Source organism: Rhagoletis zephyria, unplaced genomic scaffold (assembly GCF_001687245.7).
Source record: "Rhagoletis zephyria isolate East Lansing unplaced genomic scaffold, Rhagoletis_zephyria_1.1 Rzeph_scaffold_00212, whole genome shotgun sequence".
Classification (NCBI taxonomy): Eukaryota; Metazoa; Arthropoda; class Insecta; order Diptera; family Tephritidae; genus Rhagoletis; species Rhagoletis zephyria.
In genome coordinates this window covers 265,053-288,642 of record NW_016157296.1, presented here as the reverse complement: position 1 = coordinate 288,642, position 23,590 = coordinate 265,053, and the positions used below count along the sequence as shown (strand labels likewise).

Sequence of the window (23,590 nt, the reverse complement as noted above, 5' to 3'; positions counted from 1 at the left end):
CCCTAAAAGGGATGAACTTCAATTCGAATTAAGCTTACCCCCTCCACCCAGACGTGTAACAAAACGAAGCGTGCTGTCAGTAATCGCTAGTTTCTATGAACCTCTTGGTCTAATTGGTCCGGTCGTGTTAAGTGGCCCAAACTGACAAACCTCGAAAGCACTTCTTTAGAGAAACGGCGAACCATGCTAATCGCATCATCTAAGGTGGTAGATAACTCCATAAACTGCAAATATATTAACAATTTTTGATCTATGCAGAGAATTTATGCTATTGTTAACCGCTTTATAAAAGGAAGATCATCGATTCAGGAGAGATCGGCTCTACTAAGTTTAGTTTTAGCTCATTGAATCCGTTTTTAGACTCCGGTGGAATGATTCGTGTTTGAGGACACCTTCAAAACTCAAATTTGAATTTCAATGCCAGACATCCGATATTACTGCCCATATACCATCCACTTACGAGAAGTATCATTGAGTACTATCATCGCCGCCGCCGCACGCCGAACCCCAAGCGTTATTTGCAACCATTCGTCTGCAATATTGGCGAAAGGCTGTAGCTCACGTACTTAACAAATGTATTCAGTGCTTTCGCGCAAAACTAAAGTAATTGCAGAATATCATGGGTGAATTGCCTGCAGAGCGTGTTCATATGCAACGTCGCTTCCACACTACAGGCGTCGACTTCTGCGGCCCGTTTTGTTATAAGCCTGATGTGCGGAATAGGCCACCTGTAAAATGCTACATCTGCATATTCATTTGCTTTTCAGCCAAGGCTTGTCGTTTGGAACTGGTTAAGAATCTAACAACGACCTTGTTCCTCGCAGCCCTTATGCGTTTTGTCAGCTTGCGCGGCAAACCAAGAGTTATCTGGTTAGGTAACGCTACCAACTTCGTTGGAGCTAAAAACGAATGCCTAATCAATGCTTTGATGACGGAATTGATTGGCGCTTTATTCCACCTCGGTGCCCCATTTCGGAGGATTGTGGGAGGCCGCCGTTAAAATGGCTGTAGGGCTCACTGTGTTGAGTTTCGGAGAACTTCCATCATAAATTCAAGACCCTCTGTCCCATTTCAGAAAACCCGGACGACTTACAAGTTCTAACTCCAGCACACTTTCTAACCGGAGCACAGTGGTTGCTGCCATAGGCCAGAATTAAAAAAAAATGTATGCAAAAATTTTTACACCAAAATAGGCTTTGCAATCAGTTTTATGTCCAAACTTCATGTTGTCATATATATTTTGTTTTCATTCTAATGGTTGTTTCTGAAAAAAGCAACAAAAGTGTCATCAATTGTTCATTTTATTTGTACAGCGTCAGCACGCTGAAAATTGAATTGGATTTAACGTAATTAAAATATTGTGAAAAGCCAAGAGAGTTGTATGCAATGGATATTGTACATAGAGGTATTGACTTTATTTCTACAATTAAACTTTTAGATAATTCGTCTTGTGTTCTATGCCACCTACGCCTCAAATTAAAGTAGGTAAAGATGAGACTTGCTCTACGCCTGTATGGATTACACGGCTTGAAGGGAAAATTGAGAACGTAGTGGAACAGATAACTGCACGACTGAAGGCATCTGAAGAACAGGTACTAAGTAGAATTAGCGGGATCACAGCTGATCTGTCGAGCATTAAGCGGAGTATGAGGGATTTCGCGGTAAGTCGACGTTCAGACACGAAAACTTTTGTTGCGGAAACTCGAAGCTTGTAGGGGAGAGAGCGACGAGTAAAGGGGACGGGTACCGAGTCGCCCGTACTCGGGAAACACGCTTTGTGCTCTCGTTCGTCTGAGTAATTCAAGTTGGCGATTCACAGCTGACAACAATAATTGCGTACAAAAGAGTTTCTGTGTGTGAATGCAAAGGGCAACACCAAAAGAGAAATCGCCGATAATAAGAAACTCGAGTTTCCGTGTTTGAACGCAGACTTAGGCTCGCGGAAGTTGAGAGCGAATATGCGCAACTTGAGCAGCTGCGTAAAGATGTGTGTGAGCTCAAGGCTGAACTTGCAGTGTACGAAAAAAACAGTGTTTCAGCGGACAATGGGCGCGTTCATAAGACGTAGCTGTTGCGTAGCCGTTGTCTGTTTGTCTTAGAAACGCACAGTTGAGTAGTTCCGCTCAGCTCAACAGTTGGCAACTTTCCGCAATTTTTTCCAGCGGCAAATTTGTACGCTACCTGAACTCAACGTGTTGGGCATAGCCTAAATTTAACGCCGCTTTGTTAGGTGGCAGTTGCAAATAAATTTATTCCATTTTATATTACTGATGTGATAAAGTAACTAAAATATTTTATAATAATACTAATAATACAGCCTCATTGCGTAAGTCGTAAATTAGGCTAAATTGTACGACTCGACAACAGAAGCATTGTCTACTGTCGTACTGAAATAAATAAACGACCAAAATCGTCGAAAACTATACAGTGCTGCCAAGTTGTTCCGTTTTAATACACTAGTCGGGTGGAAATTTTAGGCAATGACGTGAAANTAATACAGCCTCATTGCGTAAGTCGTAAATTAGGCTAAATTGTACGACTCGACAACAGAAGCATTGTCTACTGTCGTACTGAAATAAATAAACGACCAAAATCGTCGAAAACTATACAGTGCTGCCAAGTTGTTCCGTTTTAATACACTAGTCGGGTGGAAATTTTAGGCAATGACGTGAAATTTTCGATACGATTCGACTCTCGAAAAACGACTTGCATTCGACACGACTCTCGCAATGAGGGTGATAATTATACACTGCTTAATTCATTATAACATTGAACGATTTTTTTAACACGGCGGCAGATCAGCGTTGAGTTGTGAATACTATCGACGCAACTATCTCTATTTATTGCAATTTCATTTGTTTACATTTATCAGCTGTTCATTTGGCAGCATATTCACCAAGTCGTTTCTAAGACGTAATTGTTGGGTTCAACAGTTGCCAACAGTTTCGTAGCAGATGAGCTAAACAGTTACGTCTTATGAACGTGCCATTATTGTTAGTGGGATACCGCACGAAAATGAGGAAAACGTAAGCGATATTTTTGGAAAGCTGTGCGAAGCGATGGAGGTAAATGCTCCCCCCGTTCGCGCTGCGTTTCGTGTGCGCAGAGGGAAAGATAACACCAAATCTGCACCTCTCATTATTAAGTTAGTCTCTCCATTTGACCGATCTCTGCTATTCAAAGCTGCTGCCAAGTTTTACAAAACCAAAAAAAGGTGATTTCAGCTTCGTGACATTGGAGGCAAAACTGATGGGAGAGTTTATATAAACGAATGCCTAACCAAAGGTAATCGCGGAGTTATGCAGTTCGCGACACAGCTGAAAAACCAAAGCCGTTTAACATCTGCCTATTCTGTTAGAGGCGAAGTATACGTTCGTGTGATGCCTGAAGGCGCAGCTGTCAAGCTACTTACCAAAGAGGCCATTGCAGCTATGTTAGTCAGCAATAAATGACTACATTATTTTGTATATTTAAGTTTGTGTTCAGTTAGTTTTCTCATATTCATATCACTCTCTAGTTTAATGTTAACAGCGAACTGTAACTTTCTCTTTTCATGGATCTCGTTTTCTTATCTTCTCTTTTCCCGATACTTAAACTTTCTCTTAATTATTGTGTTAACCTTATCTTTTGTTACGTTTGGTAATATTCGCATTTTAATGATTCTAAAGTGCAATGTTCTTTTCTTTACTTCTTTCTTCAATGATGTGTAAACATAGATACTATTCCAAGGGCAGAGACACTACTTTTCGCGTCCTGAGTAAGCAAAAGTCTGTATTCAAAATATGTCATCTCAATGCCCAAAGCCCACCATCTAAAATCGATGAATTCAGATTTATCTTTGAGTCTTCTGCTGGTTTTGTTGTGTGTGTATCTGAGACATGGCTATCTACGTGGCATAATGATGCTTCGTTTTATGTTAAAGGTTATAAACTTTTCCGTTTAGATAGAGTTAAGCGTGGTGGGGCTCAGTGGTCGTTTACAAGCAGTATGTGCCGGTAACACTATATACAACTGCTTACCTATAACTAGAGATGTCCCTCTAGGTTCTATTCTTGGTCCCTTGCTGTTTGTTCTGTATATTAATGACCTGTTTAGTGTGATTAAATATAGTGATGTCCATGTTTATGCAGACGATGTCCAATTATATGTTAGTTGTCCCATTGACTCAATTGATGTTTGTATTAAAAATTTAAATACCGACTTGAAATTTATAAGCAGGTGGGCTTCTGACAATGGACTGATCCTTAATCCAGATAAATCTCAGTGCATCGCTATATATAAGAAAAACTTCATACTTGACGACTATACCGAGGTTAAATTAAATAATGTTGTGATTAAATATGTTGACACTGTTAAACATTTAGGCGTTGTGGAGAAATCACATTTTTAGCGCCATAGGCAAAGTATATGGTATGCTCCGAAATCTATGGACCACTCAACACTTCACACCAGTGAAAATTCTATTACTTCTAGCTAAAACGTATTTGTTACCGACGCTACTGTATGGTTGTAAGCTGTATACTAATTGTGATAGTGTGTGTTGTAGTAAACTTAATGTACTGTATAATAACATCACTATGTACGTCTACTGTAAAAAACGTTATGACCACATTTCTGTGTTTGCAAAGCAAATCGCATCTGTATCTTTTGACGATTTGCTAAAGTTTAAATGTTTAGTGTTACTTCAGAAGATCATTACTACTCAGGAGCCGCGATATCTCAATTTAGTCCCAATGAAATATAGTTGTTTGGTGACCGAACGTCAATACTTTGCGTTCTCTGCCCGCTTATGGAACACTTTACCCCTAAAAATTAGAAACATAAAGGGGACTTTGCGCTTTAGACAGGAATTGCTTCTTTATTTAGCAGAATATTGTTGAACGTTTTCTTTTCTTTCAATTTGATGTATTTATACCATCATCCATCTCTCTTATATCCTCTTACTTAAACCTTACTACTACCGCTACTTTTGTCCCATTCTCTACTACTTTTACCACTACTATTATTAATTGCTAATTATAATAATAATTAATCTAAGTATTACCTATCTAATCTAGTTTTAAGGTCAAACATTTTAAAAATAACTTATGGTTGTGTATTTGACTTAATTAATTAAATAAATAAAAAAATAAATCGTTGTTTTAGAATAGTAGGATTTTGTGTGTTTCCTGATTCATCTTTCAAGTATTTAGGCAATGTTTTAAGTGTGTTTCCCTTATCGGCCCTCAATATTGTTATTTACATATTGTTTGTTAATATTTTAAGATTATAAAAGTGTTCAGTGTAGATGCATTGACCTGCAGAGGCTCGCGTAGTATTCCATAACCCTTACCCAAGCTCTCTATTTTCTCCTTTTTTTTCATGTTTATTTTTTGATTTATCTAATTTTTTAAATCAAGATGTTTCTAGGCACAAGTTAACACTGCGAATTTTCTCGATTGCGTGTTTTTGAGATTTGGCGTGAAAATTTCGGTACGCATTCCCGAAAAGTTCAAAATTTGCTGGGTGCAATAGCGAAAGATATTGAATATGAGGGTTTGGAGCCAGATCGGTATGAGTTGCAAAAATGCATTAATTACGTTTGTAAAAAGTTTGCATTGTTTTGGCAAAGATCCAAACGCCAAAAATCAGCAGTTTTGAAATATCATTATAATTGAAAAGAAAGAAATCATTTCATTAAAATGTCAACCAACAGTTTCCACCAANGGAGCCAGATCGGTATGAGTTGCAAAAATGCATTAATTACGTTTGTAAAAAGTTTGCATTGTTTTGGCAAAGATCCAAACGCCAAAAATCAGCAGTTTTGAAATATCATTATAATTGAAAAGAAAGAAATCATTTCATTAAAATGTCAACCAACAGTTTCCACCAATTCAAATCGTGGCGCCCGAAAATAGATTTTGTTGAGTCTTCAAAAAGATTAAGCGCCGGCGAACATATCGGGATAAAATTTTTATCCTAAGGTCTGTTAAGAGTAAAAACTGTAATATGTAAAAGTTGGCGGGGTTAGACACGCCCACATACAGTCATGTGAAAAATAAAAGGGACACGACATTGTGACCAGTTTCGGCTATTTTTTGTTTGTTTGTTTAAAGTTTACTTTTTTTTTTATAAAAATACAACTCACCATCTAACAAAAACCACATAAGTCCAAATTTAAAACATTGTTAAAAAAAGTAGAAAAATTCAACAAAATTTTAAAACAATACAAACCTTTTTAATAAGAACTTTTCTAAAAAATCTAGGTGTGCAGTTTGATAACACCGATAATAATGTCAGCACTAAAATCCAACGTAGAATCACTCTTGCCAACAAGTGCTACTCTCGAAGTACGAAAACCACGCTCTATAAGTCACTCATCATGCCCGTGCTGGTATATGGCGCAGAAGCATGGACAATGACAACATCCGATGAGGCGGCTCTTGGAGTGTTTGAGAGAAAGATTTTGCGGAAGATTTACGGGCCTTTACGCGTTGGCGACGGCGAGTACCGCAGACGATGGAACGATGAGCTGTATGAGCTTCACAACGATATGGACATAGTGCTGCGAATTAAAATACAGCGGCACCGCTGGCTTGGTCATGTCGTTCGAATGGACACCGACGCTCCAGCTCTGAAAGTATTCAACTCGGAACCCGCTGGTGGTAGCAGAGGAAGAGGGAGGCCCCCACTGCGATGGAAAGATCAGGTGGAGAAGGACTTGGCTTCACTTGGCGTTTCCAATTGGCGTCAGTTGGCACAGAGGAGAAACGACTGGCGTGCTTTGCTGAACTCGGCCAAAATCGCTTAGGCGGTTACAGCGCCAATAATAATAATCATTTGTAATTTTACGATACATGCTATGCTAACTTGCGCTCATTGTTATCTATTGGAATTTGCTCTTTACATTCTATCATACTAAGCTTGTTTAAATAGCACACATGTTAATGCAATAAAAGGTATTCGTTCGCTTGTTGTCAACCAGTTTTGAGAGGCACATTGTTTTTTTTTTGCATCATAGTTCTTTTTGTATAAAGGCAAAAGGTAGACAAAAACGCTTGTCTCCCCCGAACAGGGATTTAAAAAAAAATCTTTAAGAAACCATATTTTTACAAAAAACTCCTTTTTTGGTGGTATTTTCAAATCGGTCCAGCTCACGTAAATCTTAGTATTTTTCCGAAGTATTTTGGTGGGCGTCATAAAATATAATAGATCTTATAATTCCAATGGAAACAGTACCGATTTGAATTTTTTGTATGGGGAGTGATGCAGTCTACTTAAAATTAATAACATTTTAATATTTTATGAACTATATTTTATTTATATACCAAAATGTTGTTAAAAATAAGTACTGTGGCGTTTAGAAGTATAGCTGTTACTTACCTTCATAATTTTGATTAGCATAAAAGTGTGCTGAAAAGTACTGATCTTTTTAGCATGATTTCGCGCAGAAAAATCTGGAAACCCTAATTGTATTGGCGGTGCCAACGCCCACTTCTCCAATGCCTACCACTTTTCGCCATAAGTGGGGTATTTGCAATTAATGCATCCGTGCCAAGTTTCAGTTCCCCAGCGTAATTTCTTTTAGGGATTTGTATATTGGCGCTCTCATATTTATGTATATATAGATATCTATCATTCTCCCAGTGTATACGAATTTTAGGAATATCTCGGCTGCAATGCCACCTATTTATGTATACGTAGTAAGTTTTTAGTCTAAATACTTATTTTCAATTATCTAAAAGTTTTCTAAATAGGAGCCAAATCGGCAAGTAAATGCAATTTATAGGAATATTCGACCCTAGCGCTACCTGGCGAGTGCAGGTACGAATACATATTTTCAAGGTGCTGACAAATATGAACCAAATCGGGCCAGCCGATTTGTTGTTTAGTGGCATTCAATGTGCAACAAACTCTATGAAATTGTGAAATCGTTACGTCTCAGATTTCTTTTATATATATAGAAGAAGAAGAAGAAAGGTATTCGTTAAAAATAACATAGCTTTAAAAAGCTTTGTAAATGATAAATTACGTACAATTTATGATTTACAAATAATTAAAGTCTATTTTAATCTTTATGAATAATGCTCTTATTCGTAAAAAATACGCAAGTACATTTCGATGGTCCTCAGCAATAACGACACAATTAAAAATTCAAAAAATAAAAGCTCTTACCACTTTTAAGAGGCTCATGCCTCTAACACTTGTCTAATCCTTACTCCTTCCTGTAGTAATCCTTAGTGCTTACTTTAGTAAGGATTAGAGACATGAGCCACTTAACTGTAGGAAGGGATTTTATTTTTTGAATTTAATTGTATCGTTATTGCAGAGGACCATCGATGTGTACGTGGAATCAATTTGTAAGAGTGTAAAATATGTAAATGAATGAGAGAAGAAGAGGAAACTTGTTGGCGAAAATTTTAGAGAAATAGGTGATCGTTTAGGCGTTATGTATTGCGCACCTGAAATACATATTCGTCAAAAATATCGCCTATTTTCCACAAATATTGAGCTAAATGTCTGAAATTTGGCACATACCCTTACAAATCGCCTAATGTAGGGATGCCCAAATCATCACATATGTGTCGCGGGCGACTGCGCGTGCAAGGCTTTGCACAGCTGGGCAAGCGCGGAAGCAAAAAGTGATCGGAAGGGGAAAACGAAGTCAACAGAATAGTGAAATTCAGCGTAGCCATTTTAGCCGTTTTCCGGCTAGATTTAGCCGGTTTTGATAGCAACTAGCCGGAGAAAATTCGATCTAGCCGGCAGCCGATTTGTTAGCCGGTTTGTAAAAAAAAGCCGATTTTACTATTTGCCTAATTTTCAGGAGCAAAAAGTAAACAAGTTGTTCGAAAGCAATAATGCAGACCCAATGAAGATTTTTAATGAACTCAATGTTTTACTTTCGCATCTATGCCCCCTAGTTTATTAGCGCGGACACATTTGATCCTATATGCTCCCCGTTGGAACCATACCTTGCTCCATTTCCTCAGTTTTATCACAGTTTTGAAGAGTATTTAAAAACAAAAGTAAGCACAAACGCTTTTGACCACGAAGCCGAGAAAATAATTCGAGAAAATGGTCGCTATTTTATTATCACTTTAATAAAGGAATTACGCCAACGCCTCCCTACAAATATTGCCACACTAAAAAAAATTGACTTTTTTCGGTTGGAAATGCATTAAGAGTAATTAAACCAAAAGTATTTGTTCAACTACAGCAACAAAAACACAAATATAATGCCGACGAAATAACATCCATAGAGATGCAATGGCAACGGTTAACGTTACATACCTGGAGTAATTTAGACTCAACTGTAAAATTTTGGGCCGAAGTTTATCAATTTCGAAATGCCCTAGGAGAAAACCCTTTCGCTGACCTTTGCAACCTAGTTTTTAGTTTTCTTGTTTTGCCTATAAGTAATGCAGAAGTAGAGCGAATATTTAGTTCAATGAATATAATAAAAACTAAGCAAAGAAATCCAATGTGCGTTAAAACGTTAAACGCTATTTTATATATAAGATACGGTTTAAAACGCGAAGAAAAATGCTGCCATAATTTTACTGTAGATGACGATCTCTTAAAATTAATGAATTCAGGTGATATATACAATAGTGATTTATTTGTTGATGAGGAATATACACTCGATATAAATTAATGGTGTTAACTAGTCTTTCGTTTCTTGCGATTTATTTAAATAAAGCATGTGAATTTTCACTAAAACATTTTAGCCGTTTTTTGCCAGAGTCTATGTGAAATTTCATTAAAACATTTTAGCCGTTTTTAGCCGCTTTTTTTTGCCAATCTAGCCGGTCGGCCCAAAAAGTTCTGGCAACACTGGTGAAATTGTATGTGTGACTGTGATGGAAAATGAGTGTGCATTGTGCCATTTTCGGCCCTTTCGGAAGCAGCCGGCACCTTCAGCACAATCGATTGATTTTCGGCACTATTTTTGCGTAACTCAATGCAACTAATAAATATTTCTTTCGGATCCGCAATTAAAAATATTTTTTTTTTACATTTAATCGTATGTGATTAAACTGATAAATGATATAAACATTGAAACGCAAGCAGAAGAATCTCGCTTCCACATTCTGCATATGCTCTTAACATTTTTGTTTAAATAAATTTGTCGAAAAAACTTGGTTTTTTATTTTACTAGGTAAATCATATATTTTATCGAGATCGTAAATACTAATTAAAAGTAAAGAAAAAACAATAAAAATGGTAGTCAGTTGTAGATTATTACAATTGGTTTATATAGTTTTATATAAAAATCTTAGTTCTTTCTGATAATACTGAGTAAATCACATTCTTTTTAAAAGATCATTTGGCGCTTGGCTTTTATAACGACACGTCAAAACATATTCATATATCTTAAGAACTAATTTGTAACTCAAAAGCAATAAATTGCCATCATTTGTAAAAAAAAATTTTAAATATAGTTAAATATATTATTCAAAAGTATAATTTTTTCTTAAAAATCATTGTCCTAGATTTTAATTAAAAATACTAATTTGCGATACTTTTTCGCAGTCTAGTCTTTCTCTTTTTTCGCTAATAATTTGTCCTGCATATGAAAAAATGCGTTCACATGGTACTGAAGTGGCTGATATGCATAACCGTGATTTCATGATGCGATATAGCCTTGGATAAATATGCTATGCTGGCTCCACCAGAGCAAAGGGTCGTTATTCTTTCCCTGCGCGTTTTTCCTTGGCAAAATAGGCTCAGCCAAATATTTGTCAAGTTCTACTATAGCTAATTGGTCTTGTGGACGCGTATACATGTGGACCTCAGCATCGAAATCCTTCCACAGTAAACCTTCCCGTTCTCCTTCCAATGCACTATTCTGAGCACGGTTATCAATGCCTACACTTAAATCTACTTCATTTTCTTCGTTTTGGATAATGGTATTTCCTACTTTGGTCTTTTCACAGCTGATTTATAACTAAGCTCGCTGATAAATCCAAATTTCTTAAAACGCGGGTTAAGGATCGTCGCTTGCGGTATGAGCTCATTTTGTTCCAACACTCTGAATCGAACAGTTAACTCATTTAGTAGTTTTTTCACTAATAGCTGAAATACAATGCCGGCGAACGGCGAACTCACCACAGCGAAATTCGCGCTGTCAAAATTAGAACACCCGCAAGCATATGAAATTGAACACAGCCAAAGCGAAATACGAAGTTCGCTTGGCGGCGTTTCATGGCAATAGATTTATTTCTATCGCCCTGCTGGGCGATGACAGCTGTGCGTGCCAAAGGTGGCCGTATTTGTTTTTTGCTTTCAAAATTTTAAAAGAAAACAACCTAAACATTTTTTTTTTTTGTTGTTTGAAAAATATAGTTGTGGATTCGTTAAATCTGGCTTGAAACAAATTATTTATAATAATCTTTCTTTGTTTTACATTTATATTTGTTATCATTTCCTCATTTCTAAATATGGTTTAGTTTTTTCTAAATATGGTCACCCAAATTATAAAGGCGACCAAATGGGATCAGCTGTTTTCGCTACCGCTCTAATTCTGTTTAAGTAGGCGAAATAGCTGGGCGAACGGTGAACGACAGCATCGCCCAATTCGGCGAAGTTTGCCGTTCGCCGGTATTGTATTTCAAGCATTACTTTTGTGCAAATGGTGTAAGTTCGTTGGTGTTTAAAGTCTTTAAGTGTTTATCCAATTGTTTAACATATAAAATTACTGTCGAAGCGCTAACATACTTTTCTCCGCTAATTGTAGTAGTCACAACTTCGAACATCTCCATAACATCCATGGTTTGTTGCGCAACTAACCATTCTTCATTACTTAATAAATCTATACTACACAGTCCAATGGGTTGGAACGTCGCTCATTAATTTGCAAACGGGCAGTTCCATTCTTTTTGTCGTGGCATTAAGCTGTGAATGCGCATACGAACTTTGTTTGAAAAGCCTCACAATTGCCTTTACTTTGCCAAAACCGGTTGAATTTCTTTCAAACCTGACTGTGCTACCAAATTTAGGCTATGCGCAAAACAGCCCCAATGCCTCCACCCACCTCTTCGCACCGCCGCTTTCATATTTACCGCGTTATCTGTAGCAATTACTGTGATTTTATGGCATAAATCCCATTCTTGCAAAATTTCCGTCAGTTTCTTTGTTATGTTGTCACTAGTATGCAGCTCTGTATATGAAACGCAGCTTGACAAATTGGAAGCCAGAAATGTGCACTGGTTATCTTCAACGATATAGTGTGCAGTAACGTTAATAAAGCTATCTTGCGCACGAGATGTCCACCCATCTACCGTCGAACACACTGCATTTGCTCTACCCAAACGCTGTTTTACTATTTCGACGGTTTCACTGTAAGTTGCTGGAACTAATGTTGAGGATATTGTTTTCCGCGTTGGAAGTTTGTACGATGGATTCAGCATGAATACTCATTTTTTGAACTCTGCATCCTCCACAACCGAAAATGGGTGGTATTCCCCCACAATCATCGTGACCAATTGATGATCAATTTCATGCTTCTTTTTAGTGGAAATTGGTTTGCTAAAATACTGCGCTATGGATGGACGCGGTTGAACACACGAAGCTGGCATGGCCGCCTCTGCAGTTTATTCTGTACTAACGCAATTGTTGTTGTTGTCGCTAACTATTGCTGGTGGATCTTGCCTCCTTATGGTTTCGCAATAGACTGAAGTTCGACTTATTCCCCACGGAGAGCACCTGGGCGTACAAGAGGCACTTAACTTTTCCCTCTTCCTCGGCTAATCGCTTTTCTTTTTTGACATTTTCTAAGTAAAAATGAATTGTGGTACATAGTAATTATGATCAATTGCATATCTTATTTTAATAAACACACTTACTCGTATACCAAATTTTGCCCAATTCAACAGCAAACTTTTTATAAATGCTTGGAATTACCTCTGCCAAACGCAAAACACAAGTAAACGGCAAAGTATCAAAAGCAAACAAAACTGTGGTTTGTTAAACTATTATTTAAAAAACAAATAATAAATAAAATTTTATAATTAAATCCATAGTTATAAAAAAAATTATATTTCTTGCTTCTGTCTGCTTATCTGCATAATAAAAAACAAACTTCTAGGGCTCCTAAACCACACAAAATCCTTGCGCAACCCGAGACTTGTACAAGTCAGTATTGTGGAAAATACTAAAGCATACAATTGTGCAAACCTTATTTTGAAGAATCGTTGCACGAGTAAAGATGTACAAGAAATATGAATGTGCGTTGTATATTTTGATAGCTTCAGCTTTAAAACGTAAAAAAAAAAATTTATTAAAAAAAGTATTTTTTTTTCTACGCTTTTATCCATATTTTACAGCACGATCTGGACACCAAAATCAAAACTAGACTAAAAATTTCGCAGTTGTCGCCATAAGCAGCACAAATTACTGTACAATAAATAACGCAAGCATGAGCAAAATATCAAAATAATTTTTATTTTAGCGCAATTACTATGCAATTAAGTACAAACAACCCCATACATAAGCTGACCAACCGTCCTCCTTTGAGGAGGATTGTCCTTCTCAAACGTGATTTGTCCTCCTCAAAAATGTTGTCCTTCTCTGTCCTCCCTTTGAGCAAAAACGTCCTCCTTGTCCTCCTTTTCAAGTTTTATAGCAGTAATGAAATTTAAAAAAAATTTCGTTCAGAATATTATTATTTTCTAATCGAACACATTCATTGTATTTAATAGGCGTTTACACTGTTCAAATTTCAGTTAAATGATGTAAGTATTTGATTCAACTAATCTCCTGTGAAAGTTGAACAGTGTGCCTTTTAGCCCTAATCAATAATATTTTACCCATTACAACATTGAAAGATTAGCTAACGACGCGTCTCCACAGACCGAAATTATTGCCTGCCATATGTCATTTTGTTTGCCAGATACATATGTATGTATAAGTTTTATCAGTGGCAGTGTGTATGGGGATTTTTTATCTTGATAAACGATTTTGTAAGACGGCTTAAAATAAGTATGTTCGTTGCATTGGAGCGCAAATCTGCTTAAACATTTTTAGAAAATGTGTTATTTCACATCCAAGTACATAATCAAAAATAGCACAGGCCTGTGTGGTTTTCCCCTTAAAAAATTAATTAGCGATTTGGGTATGTATAGGTACCAGCTACCAAAACGATGTTAAAAAATTTCGTCACGAATATTTTTTGAGAAAATGTTTCTTAGCGGTGCCGTGCATTACTAGGGTTAACTTCAAAATAACATAAGTCGCTCTGATTATGAGTTTTATTACTAATACTATTGGATTTTAAGTAATAAATCTCACCGTGCTAGAAAATAACCAGGGATGTATTTTAATTTAACATACCTAAATTACGGCTGCCATAATCCTGAACCCTGACTAAGACACTTATCCAAATTAAAAAAGAAGATACAAGTGAATATGGTGCCAATATATTCCCTATAAGTTAAGTTGCTTTGGTTCTGATATTATAAGCAATGTAAACTACATTGCTTGTGGCACAATCCGTAGAACTGAATGAAGTTCTGAATTTTTAATTATAAACGAACAAATTTATCTTGACGGTGACGTAATGTGGTCTAGAATGTTTTCCTAACCACTATTAGCGAATTTCCGCATATCCTATAATGCACTTCATGATAATTTTTGCCAATTTGTATATGCATAGCCTGAAGATAATTTAGGTACTGAAAAAAGTGCTTCCCTGCATGCTTCCTAGAAAGGCGTTATGTACCTATTTACAATTTACGCGAATATACTTAACCCGGCGGGAGTGAGGTAACAAAATGTTACAAAGAGTATGTGGCAGGGTAGGACATACCCGCAAAAATGTATTTGACATAGAATTTGCGGTAAATTAAAGGTGCTTTACTGTAACAGGCAATGTTGTAAGAAAAACGAAGTTATAAACTTTTCAAACAAAAATTTTGGTACTTTTAAAAAATCCACAAAAGATTAAAAGGAAACAGTATTAACAAAAAAATACCGCATACTCCTACATATGGCTTTTTCACATATTGGGATGATGGAATGTGGAGGTTCATTTATTTTGAATGAGATTCTCTGAAGAATAAATGCTGGAATATTACATAGCCAAGCGATGTTAGCAAGCATAAGCCCCACTGCAATCACGCCACAATTCTCTACCGCAGTGTTTTGATTCTAGCTACACTAAACAGATAAACGTTTGAATGACTAGAGAGAAAAATACACTCCGGGTTAAGTATATGTTTATATTACTTAACATTACAAATAAGATTCAATAGGCATTGCAAGTCTAAATCAAACTATTTGATATTAACCTTAAATAAATTCCTTAAAGAAGTATGATTTTTATAAATTAAGAAAAACTTTAAAAGATCTTCTTCAAACGGCGTCCTACAAAAGCCCTTCTGAAAACTCTTTTTTGAGTAGCGAAAGCAGAAGACTTTCAATTTTGTGCCGCTCCATACAAAAAATTAAGGAGAAAGGATAACTTTCAGAAAGGCCTTTTGGATAAGATTTTAGTTCCTGATATTATCTACGGGGCAGTATTTATGTATGACCCCTCAGTCGTGTACCTGTTCAGGAACTTGCACTTTTTGGCATTCACCTCAAAAAAAGATTTTAACCAAATAAACAAAACAGAAAGAAAATATTCAACATTTTAGAAAAAACGTTTTGTTATCAGTTTTCGACTACTAATGACAGAAGGCTTAACCTTTTTTCATAGCAAAAATCTGCTAAAAATTAGAGGAGTGTCTGCATTGACCTTCATTAAAAAATCAATACAATTTAAGGGTGGGCCAGGACTCCAGGACAATTTGTCTAAATCAGGACAAATCCTGTAAAACCAAAACGTCTGGCAGTCCTAACCTAGACATTAAAAAAATAACATAATTATTGGAACGGGGAAAAATTTGATTTCGCAAGCCAACAGCTATTTATTTTTAAATATTTTCTTATAAAAATTTAGTTCATTCTTTAACAAATACCATACAAATTCGCATTTAAAACTTTGTGAAAATATAAAAATTCAGCGAATTTTCGCCAAAATTTGACACTTTTTTAAGAATTTTGGGGAAAGTTTTGCGTATGCATTTTTATAGCCCATGCAAATTTTAGTATAATAAAGTGCGAGTTTCATATGTCTACAAAATATCGTCGAGTTTTTGCAGATTTTTACGGTGTCACTCATTTTCTTCCATACGAAGTATGTTCGACATTTTTTTTATATGGAAGAAAATTACCAACACTGTCAACAAACGAAAAAAAAAAAATTGCCAAAAATCAACGGCAACTTTGAATTGTTTTTTCTTCTTTTAACAATGTTAACTTATTCGTTATTTATGTGCTAAAATAAATGTAAAACATATATTTTGTGTTTTCAATATGGAAAATTTGTCCTCCTGGAATGCTAAAAATTCTGGTCACCTTACCCATACACCACCCAAACGTCCGTCGCAAGCCTGATATTGCGCAATGTTTTTGTGTGGTTTAGAGGTCCTATAACAGTGGCATGTGCAAAGAAATTCCGGGTTGTGTTTCCCTTATAAGATTACCAAATCAACTATGTTGTATGCAGTGTTGCCAAGTCTTCGGCATGAGAAAACGTCCCTCTTGGTATGAAAAAACCTAATTTCCTACCCAAAAACGTCTTTTTCAATTGAATGTACAAAAAAATGTTCTTATTAAACGTTTATTCTATACAAAGGTACATATCGAGAAAGAAAATTTTGTCGCTTACGTTATTTTGGCGGTTAGGGATCGATATGTACGTAATGTATATTAAAATGTCATTTCGGTAGAGCTAATTTAAAATTCATTGTAAACTGGTCGTTAATATAAAAATCATTTTATACATACACTTGTGATCAGCTGATTAAGTCATCAATATTTTGATCGAATTATTATTTTTGAGTGTGCAGTTTGATAGCCCATTAAATTTCAGGACAATAATGTGCAAGTTTAAAGAGGCAAAATAATCGCGTTGATTTTTAATAATTATTTTTTTCTTGTAGGCATTTGGTTAGGGGCTCAGTTGTCGAAAATGCTAAATTACGTTCTGCTAAGAAGGAGCATAGCAATAGGTCCATTCAATATCAAAAAATTGTTACGAATTGTTGCTAGTACTTGCAAGTTTTTACTGGGAATGCATTCAATAACCCAAAATATTTGCAAGAGGAAGCGACTTCGAAAGCGTAACAACCCGAGAGAGCTGCATATTCTTGCAAGTAAAAATTTTACTAGCAGGAATTTGCAGGAGTCTAAAAGTAAGGTTATGTTTCAAATTCAAATGTAAACAAACTGTTTAAGAGGATGATTTGATGAAACATAATTAGTGAAATGAAAATATAGATGAAAAATTTCAATCTATTGTATATTTTTTTATTTTTATGATGATGGGAACTATTCCCAATTAAAAAGAAAATTACGCGCCAAAACTTAACCGTCAGAAAGTGTCAAAATGGCTTAAGTTGCAAGCTTTTACTAGTTTTGCGTTAAATAACTTTTTCTGAAAATTTTCTCTTGCTCTCAATTTTACTCTCTATTTTTCTTTTACGCTCCCGCTGCAAGTACTCACTGGAAAAGTTATTGAATGGACCTAATATTTCAGCCTTTTTTGTGTTCATTACACAACCAGCCTTTGAATACGGGATCCTTAGTCCAAGAATCCAAAAAAATCTTTTGAAGCAGCTGCAGCAAAACACAAAGGCTGCGTTTCTTTATACATTCCAGATAATCCATTTCACAGCCAGAATAAACAGAATGCGTTTGAAATATACGTTACATATCATCAGGATCGTTCTAAAGAATAAGTAAACAAAAAACTTTATTCCAAACGTTCAGAATGAATAAAGAAATGCAGCCAAAGATTGTAAAGATTTATTAAGAAAATAATTCAAAATCAGTTCTACTTATAAGATTTAGTAACAAAGAAAAATTACTGGGAAGTTAAAAACCGTCATTTTTTACACAAAAAACGTCCAACCGTCTACAGGGTACAAAAAACGTCCAAATGACAAACGATCAGCTGTAGTGTGTTTGGCAACCAAATTGTGAACAAAAGAAAAGTACACTCTGCTAATGCATGTTGAAAAGTATTTAATTACTTGTTTATGTGGATTCTAATGAATTTGAAAGTATTTTTTGGTTATTTACATGTGTGAACTGAGTGTGTTTACATACAAAATAAGCAAAAATTTACAAACAAAATTTGGAGGTTATGTTGAAGTTGACAGAAGTTACCATTTTTTACTAGAAAGCGATCCCGTACTTTTCAACATTACTCTCTCGCTCTGAGCGAATTTTTATTGACAATTTTACTAGTTTTAGTCCGAGGAGTACAGGATTGCACCTTTTGCTATCTGCGCTGTTTTTTTGTTTACGCTGCCCATGGCGCAGACCCAGTGGCGACTGCTAATTTAAATTTTGCAACAACGGCTATGTTGAGTTTCCACTACTGTTCACAAATGTTTGTTTTCCCGTACACTTTTGCTGCATTACAATGCTTGAAGGCAGTTGCAGTCTTTTAAACAGTCAAATAAACATAAATCCTTATATTCCACAAAGGTTCGAGCATGCCTGTTTAGACTATTCACACGCGACTCTTTAAACCGTTTCCGGACAAGCCACCAAAATAATTGTGGGTACCAGTTCGCGCAATGAAACACTTTGCTAACATTTAATAATAAAGTTTATTCACGTTTATTAAATATGTGTTACTTATGTCTAGGGATACAAAGTTGGCGATTTTACGCAAATGACTTTACGCACTGAACACAGAGACTGACTGTTTTCAAATTGTCCGTTGTTTAGGGTTGTCACTATGCATTAGTCAGGCTCGTATTTATTAGTAGTATTAGTAAGAGTGTCCTGTCCGGGTTGTTTTGCGGTTTTCGGGACCCGTTCCCACATATTTTAGTAATGAGAGTCACAGTGCAAGAAATTTGAATACGCTCTTCTTCACCCTTCATGCTGGCTTTTGATGTTACCCCTCATCTATCACCTAAATGTGCCAAGCCCGGTCTTAAAAGCCTAAAAGGCTCCTGGGAGCCACTTTGCCCATCTCTGATTTACACGATCCTCATGTGTGAAAACATTGTGCGATAGCTATCAATGTTCGGTCTTGTAAACGCTTAAACTACCGCTTGACGCACATGTTGGCTGGTTTACAAAAATTTTTGATTTCTTGCAGTTATGTTCGCCTCAAACCATGTTGTTATACATGTTGGATCGTGTAAACCCCGTCCGAAACTATTAGAATACATTGATTACATGCCATTTAAGTTCTTTACATAGGGATGCAATTCCAACATTGATGTCTCCAAACAGTCTTTACATTTCTCCAAACCTCAGATTGGTGGCCGCAGTTGGATTAAACTACCGCCATTTGGGTCATTAATTGATTATTATTTTTTTTTTTTTTTTTTTATTGGTGCTTACACATATGTTAGTGTTTGGCCGAGCTTCTCCTCCGATTTGTGGCGTGCGCCTTGATGTTGTCACACAAAGCGGAGGGACCTACAGTTTTACGCCGACTCCGAACGGCGATTGTATTTTTATGAGAAGCTGTTTTTCATGGCAAAAATACACTCGGAGGTTTGCCATTGCCTGCCGAGGGACGACCGCTGTTAAGAAAAAACCTTTTTTCTATATTTTTTGCGATGTTGCTTTGACCAGGGTTTGAACCCAGGCGTTGCGGAGTGGAAGCGCGCACTGCTTACCACTACACCACAGCGGCCGACATCAATTGATTATACACTACAAAAATTATGCATGCCTTGAGTTTGTGGTAACACTGCTACAAAATCTGATAGAATACAAAACGCAACGTTCAAAGTTGCAACGTATTTCACGGGCAAAGGTCCATTAAGTGGATATGCATTTTCACTATTATCTTTTTTATACCTATTCCGGTATGTTTCGGTTACGAGCAATCAATCCTCTGACGAATCTGAGACAGATAATAGCATGGGACGTGGCATTTGGAAACCACAAACATGTGTACAATGTTTCCGTGCCTATACAACATCGCTATGCTCTGCTTGTCAGTCTTGGCAAACTCAGTCGCAAGTTAACGGTTGCCTTCAGAGGCTGGGGCAACAATACTCCAGCAGATAAAATATATATAATTATTTGTTGTTGACCTTTGACAAATAAATTGAATTGTTATATGTTTACACGTTGTTCTGGTAAAAAAAAATTTTGAAGTCATAAATGGAAAATTACAATATTTCTTTATTAAAATAGTTTAAAGCAACAAAATGAAAGCACAAATACAAATTTTAATTGCAGAGTGAAATACAATGGGATATAGATAAGTAGATCCCAAATAAATTACAAGTGCAAATAGCGAAATAATTAGTGATATATTTGTACATAAATTGTATGTAAATATTGTCATAAATTGAAAATATGTATTACGGGTTCTACACGGTTCAAGTCATGGTGAAATCATACCAGGTGAAGTAATAAGAGTGAAAAGAAAGATTTGTATTGATTTGACACTATCTTATTTGAAAATTTGCCTTTAAAATTTCGTATGAGAAAACCGATTTTCAGAAAATAAATCGAGATAGCTTTTTTATTACTTCACCTGTTTATTGCGCCATTGGTTCAAGTATTGAATTCTATTCTGATGGCAAGTGGAAGGTGGTGTTGAGAAGAAAAGGGAAGAGTACACATGCGTCAGTACCGTCAAGTTGTTTCAAGTGTCTTGCTTTGCTTTTGACATTTTCGTTGTTTCCCATGTAAAGAACGAAAACTTGAATTCAACAAAATTGAAGCGGGTAAAAGTAAATAGGAAACACAAAAGATAATGAACAAGAATTGCTTTCAAGACTTGAATCGTGTAAATCGGGTGTATGCATCTACGTATCAGAACCAGGGTAAGCCTAATGGCGTTTCTTTTCTACCGAAAAATGTTGCCTTCTCAGTACCTTCTACGCGCAAATACAGGATTTTAAAAACTTTCAGCAGAACAGGAACAGCCAGGATGTTCACATTGTTTAAAAAAAATAGAGCCATTTCTGAAAAGAGTCGCCAAAAATCCCCCAATTTTTTTTAAATAAAATTTATGAAACCGGCTAACAAATCTTGTATTTATAAAATGAGGCCTTGTTATAGATAGTTTTTAAAACCAGAATCGAATATAATACCTTCATGGTAATAATAAATAACACAAATCACTTATATAATAGTGATGTACAAACAATTTTCTTTAAAAATAAGCATAGTTTTAAAAAATATTTGTATTAACATATTTTCCAATAGGACTGCGCACTTAATAAATTTATTATAACTCATATTAATTGATTAATCGCACAATCCGCTTTTAAGCGCTCGGCGCTAAAAACAAAATAAAGACTATAATAAAGACTATAAGTCAGCTATTTCCACAAATGAGATAGCAAATTTCACTTTCATCGGGAGTTTTCACAAATGGCAGTTTAATATTGGCAAATGTTCAATATGCTACAATAAAATCCATAGCTATAAAAAGTGTTACCACATCAAAACTAAAGCTAAAGCTCTAAGCTCCGCAACCTAATTTTCACGTGTTTCGAGGCTTTTACATTGTAGCGCACAAAAAAATTATTTGAAGGGAAAAAATCGCCCAAAACCACCAAAAATTTAGCTAAATCGCCCAATCTGGACACTCTGGCAACAGCACTAAAAACCAGCTGTTGCTGTGCTGCGAAGGCAATTATTTCTTTTTGAAATTTTTGTGACTTTGTTTTTCTTTGCACATATCCACAGCAGGGCTGCCAACTCTAATTAGCTATGAAGTGCCATATTGAGGATAAAAAAGTGCCAAAATATGCCAAATAGAAAAATAAAAGTGCCAAAAAAGGTGCCATTATTTTTAATTTATCCTATTTAGCATTAAAATTAGAAACACATTCCTAAAACAATAGTCCAATGCCAAAGTAGTTAAGATAAACCAGTTGTATTAACTACAGTGGAACCCGCTTAACATAACATTACATTGCTTTATCGAATTTTTATAAAGTTTTTGTTTATGTATTTATGTGTATAAATAATGCTACCATATTAGTTTTAAACTGCGTACACTTCATTAAATGTCCATGTTTTATTCAAGAACTTATTTATATAAGTGAACAAGAAGATTAACTACATCAATAATTATGTTCCCTTAAGTACCCGCATCGAGGTATTTAAGCGGGTTCTTTTAAGTACCCAACCCGTCTAAGTACTTCAAAAAGCTGACACTTTTCGTGAGGAATTAAGAGGGTTTTACTGTATAGAAATTAGAACATTTTAGTTGAGAAAAAGAAGTACATGCAAAGGATTTCACAAAAATGTATTGCAATATTACTATTTTTCAAAAGTGCCATTTTGGCACTTTGTGCCAAATTTAAAAATTAAGTGCCGATTGGCGTACATAAGTATAGGGCCAAAAATGGTATCGTTTGTGCCAAGTTGGCAGCCCTGGGGCTGGATTTTGTAACTGTGAGAAAATGTAGTATACACAGAGTGCAAAACTCACAACCAAAAACTCACCGAATAAAATTCAGTGAGTTTTTAGGAAGAGAAGTGTACACAATTTGGACAATTAAAACTCATTCTCACACTTTCTGAATCGCAAAAGGAGGAAATGTACTCAATTTTGACAGCTAAAACTCATTCTCATACTTCCTGAATCGCAAAATGGAGAGTGTACACAATTTTCAGTGTACACTTGAAAACTCACAGTTACAGAACCCAGCCCCTGATCCACAGCTAACCGCAGCAGAGCTGTGCTCAGTGTTACCGCTGAAAATTTTTAGAAAGTCGCAAAAAAGTGTCATAGCCGAAAAAAGTTTCTTCAAGTAATTCAAATCTTGTATGACATGTATGTACATATATATCGACTTCCATTATTATACATTTCGAGACTTATTGGGGCAAATTCATGGTCGAAATAAAATCGACTCTAAGCTTAGTTATAACTTTACGGCTTAATTTTCAATCTGTCAAAAAAACTGCACCTAACATTAGAGTCGACTTTATTTCATCTATGAGTATTCCCCCATTATTTTTAATAAATTGCTAATGGATATCATCATTTTCTATAAACGAAAGTTTTGTATCTTAAACTAAAAACCTATTGATAAGGGATATATTAAAAAGACGCAATATGCATTTATTGCGAAAACAAAGTTGTAGTTAAAAAAGTACTTGCATCAATATAACACTTCAGTCACAAAAAAGCATCATGAGTAGATACCAATTATTATAACGAAGTTTAGACTTTTAAGTTTGTATCTGCAAAAATTTGAGCCCCAGGTGGTCCACTCGGTCGTAGTTTTAAAGTATATGCAAAAGGAACACGTTGCATACTAGTAACTTGTTATGCTGAACTGGACCAATTCAAATATAAAAAACTGATATATGTGTTGAACACCACCTCTTCGTGGCCCATCGGCAATATGATTCAGTTTCCGAATGTGCCATTGATAATGTTTAATATTTTCTCCATATTCTTCTTCTTCTTCTTTTTTGGCGCTGTAACCGCCTAAGCGATTTTGGCCGAGTTCAGCAAAGCACGCCAGTCGTTTCTCCTCTGTGCCAACTGACGCCAATTGGAAACGCCAAGTGAAGCCAAGTCCTTCTCCACCTGATCTTTCCATCGCAGTGG

At 35.8% G+C, this 23,590-nt stretch overlaps 1 protein-coding gene across 1 annotated transcript in view; it reads right to left on the bottom strand.

Moving 5' to 3' along the window:
• drl (derailed) overlaps positions 1–12,392 on the bottom strand; it is a 74,086-nt gene extending 61,694 nt beyond the window's left edge. Inside the window, exon 1 of the mRNA XM_017609307.1 lies at positions 12,017–12,392. Within this exon, the coding sequence (XP_017464796.1) occupies positions 12,017–12,392 (376 nt within the window). The remainder of the gene's footprint in view (positions 1–12,016) is intronic.
• Positions 12,393–23,590: the final 11,198 nt, after the last annotated feature.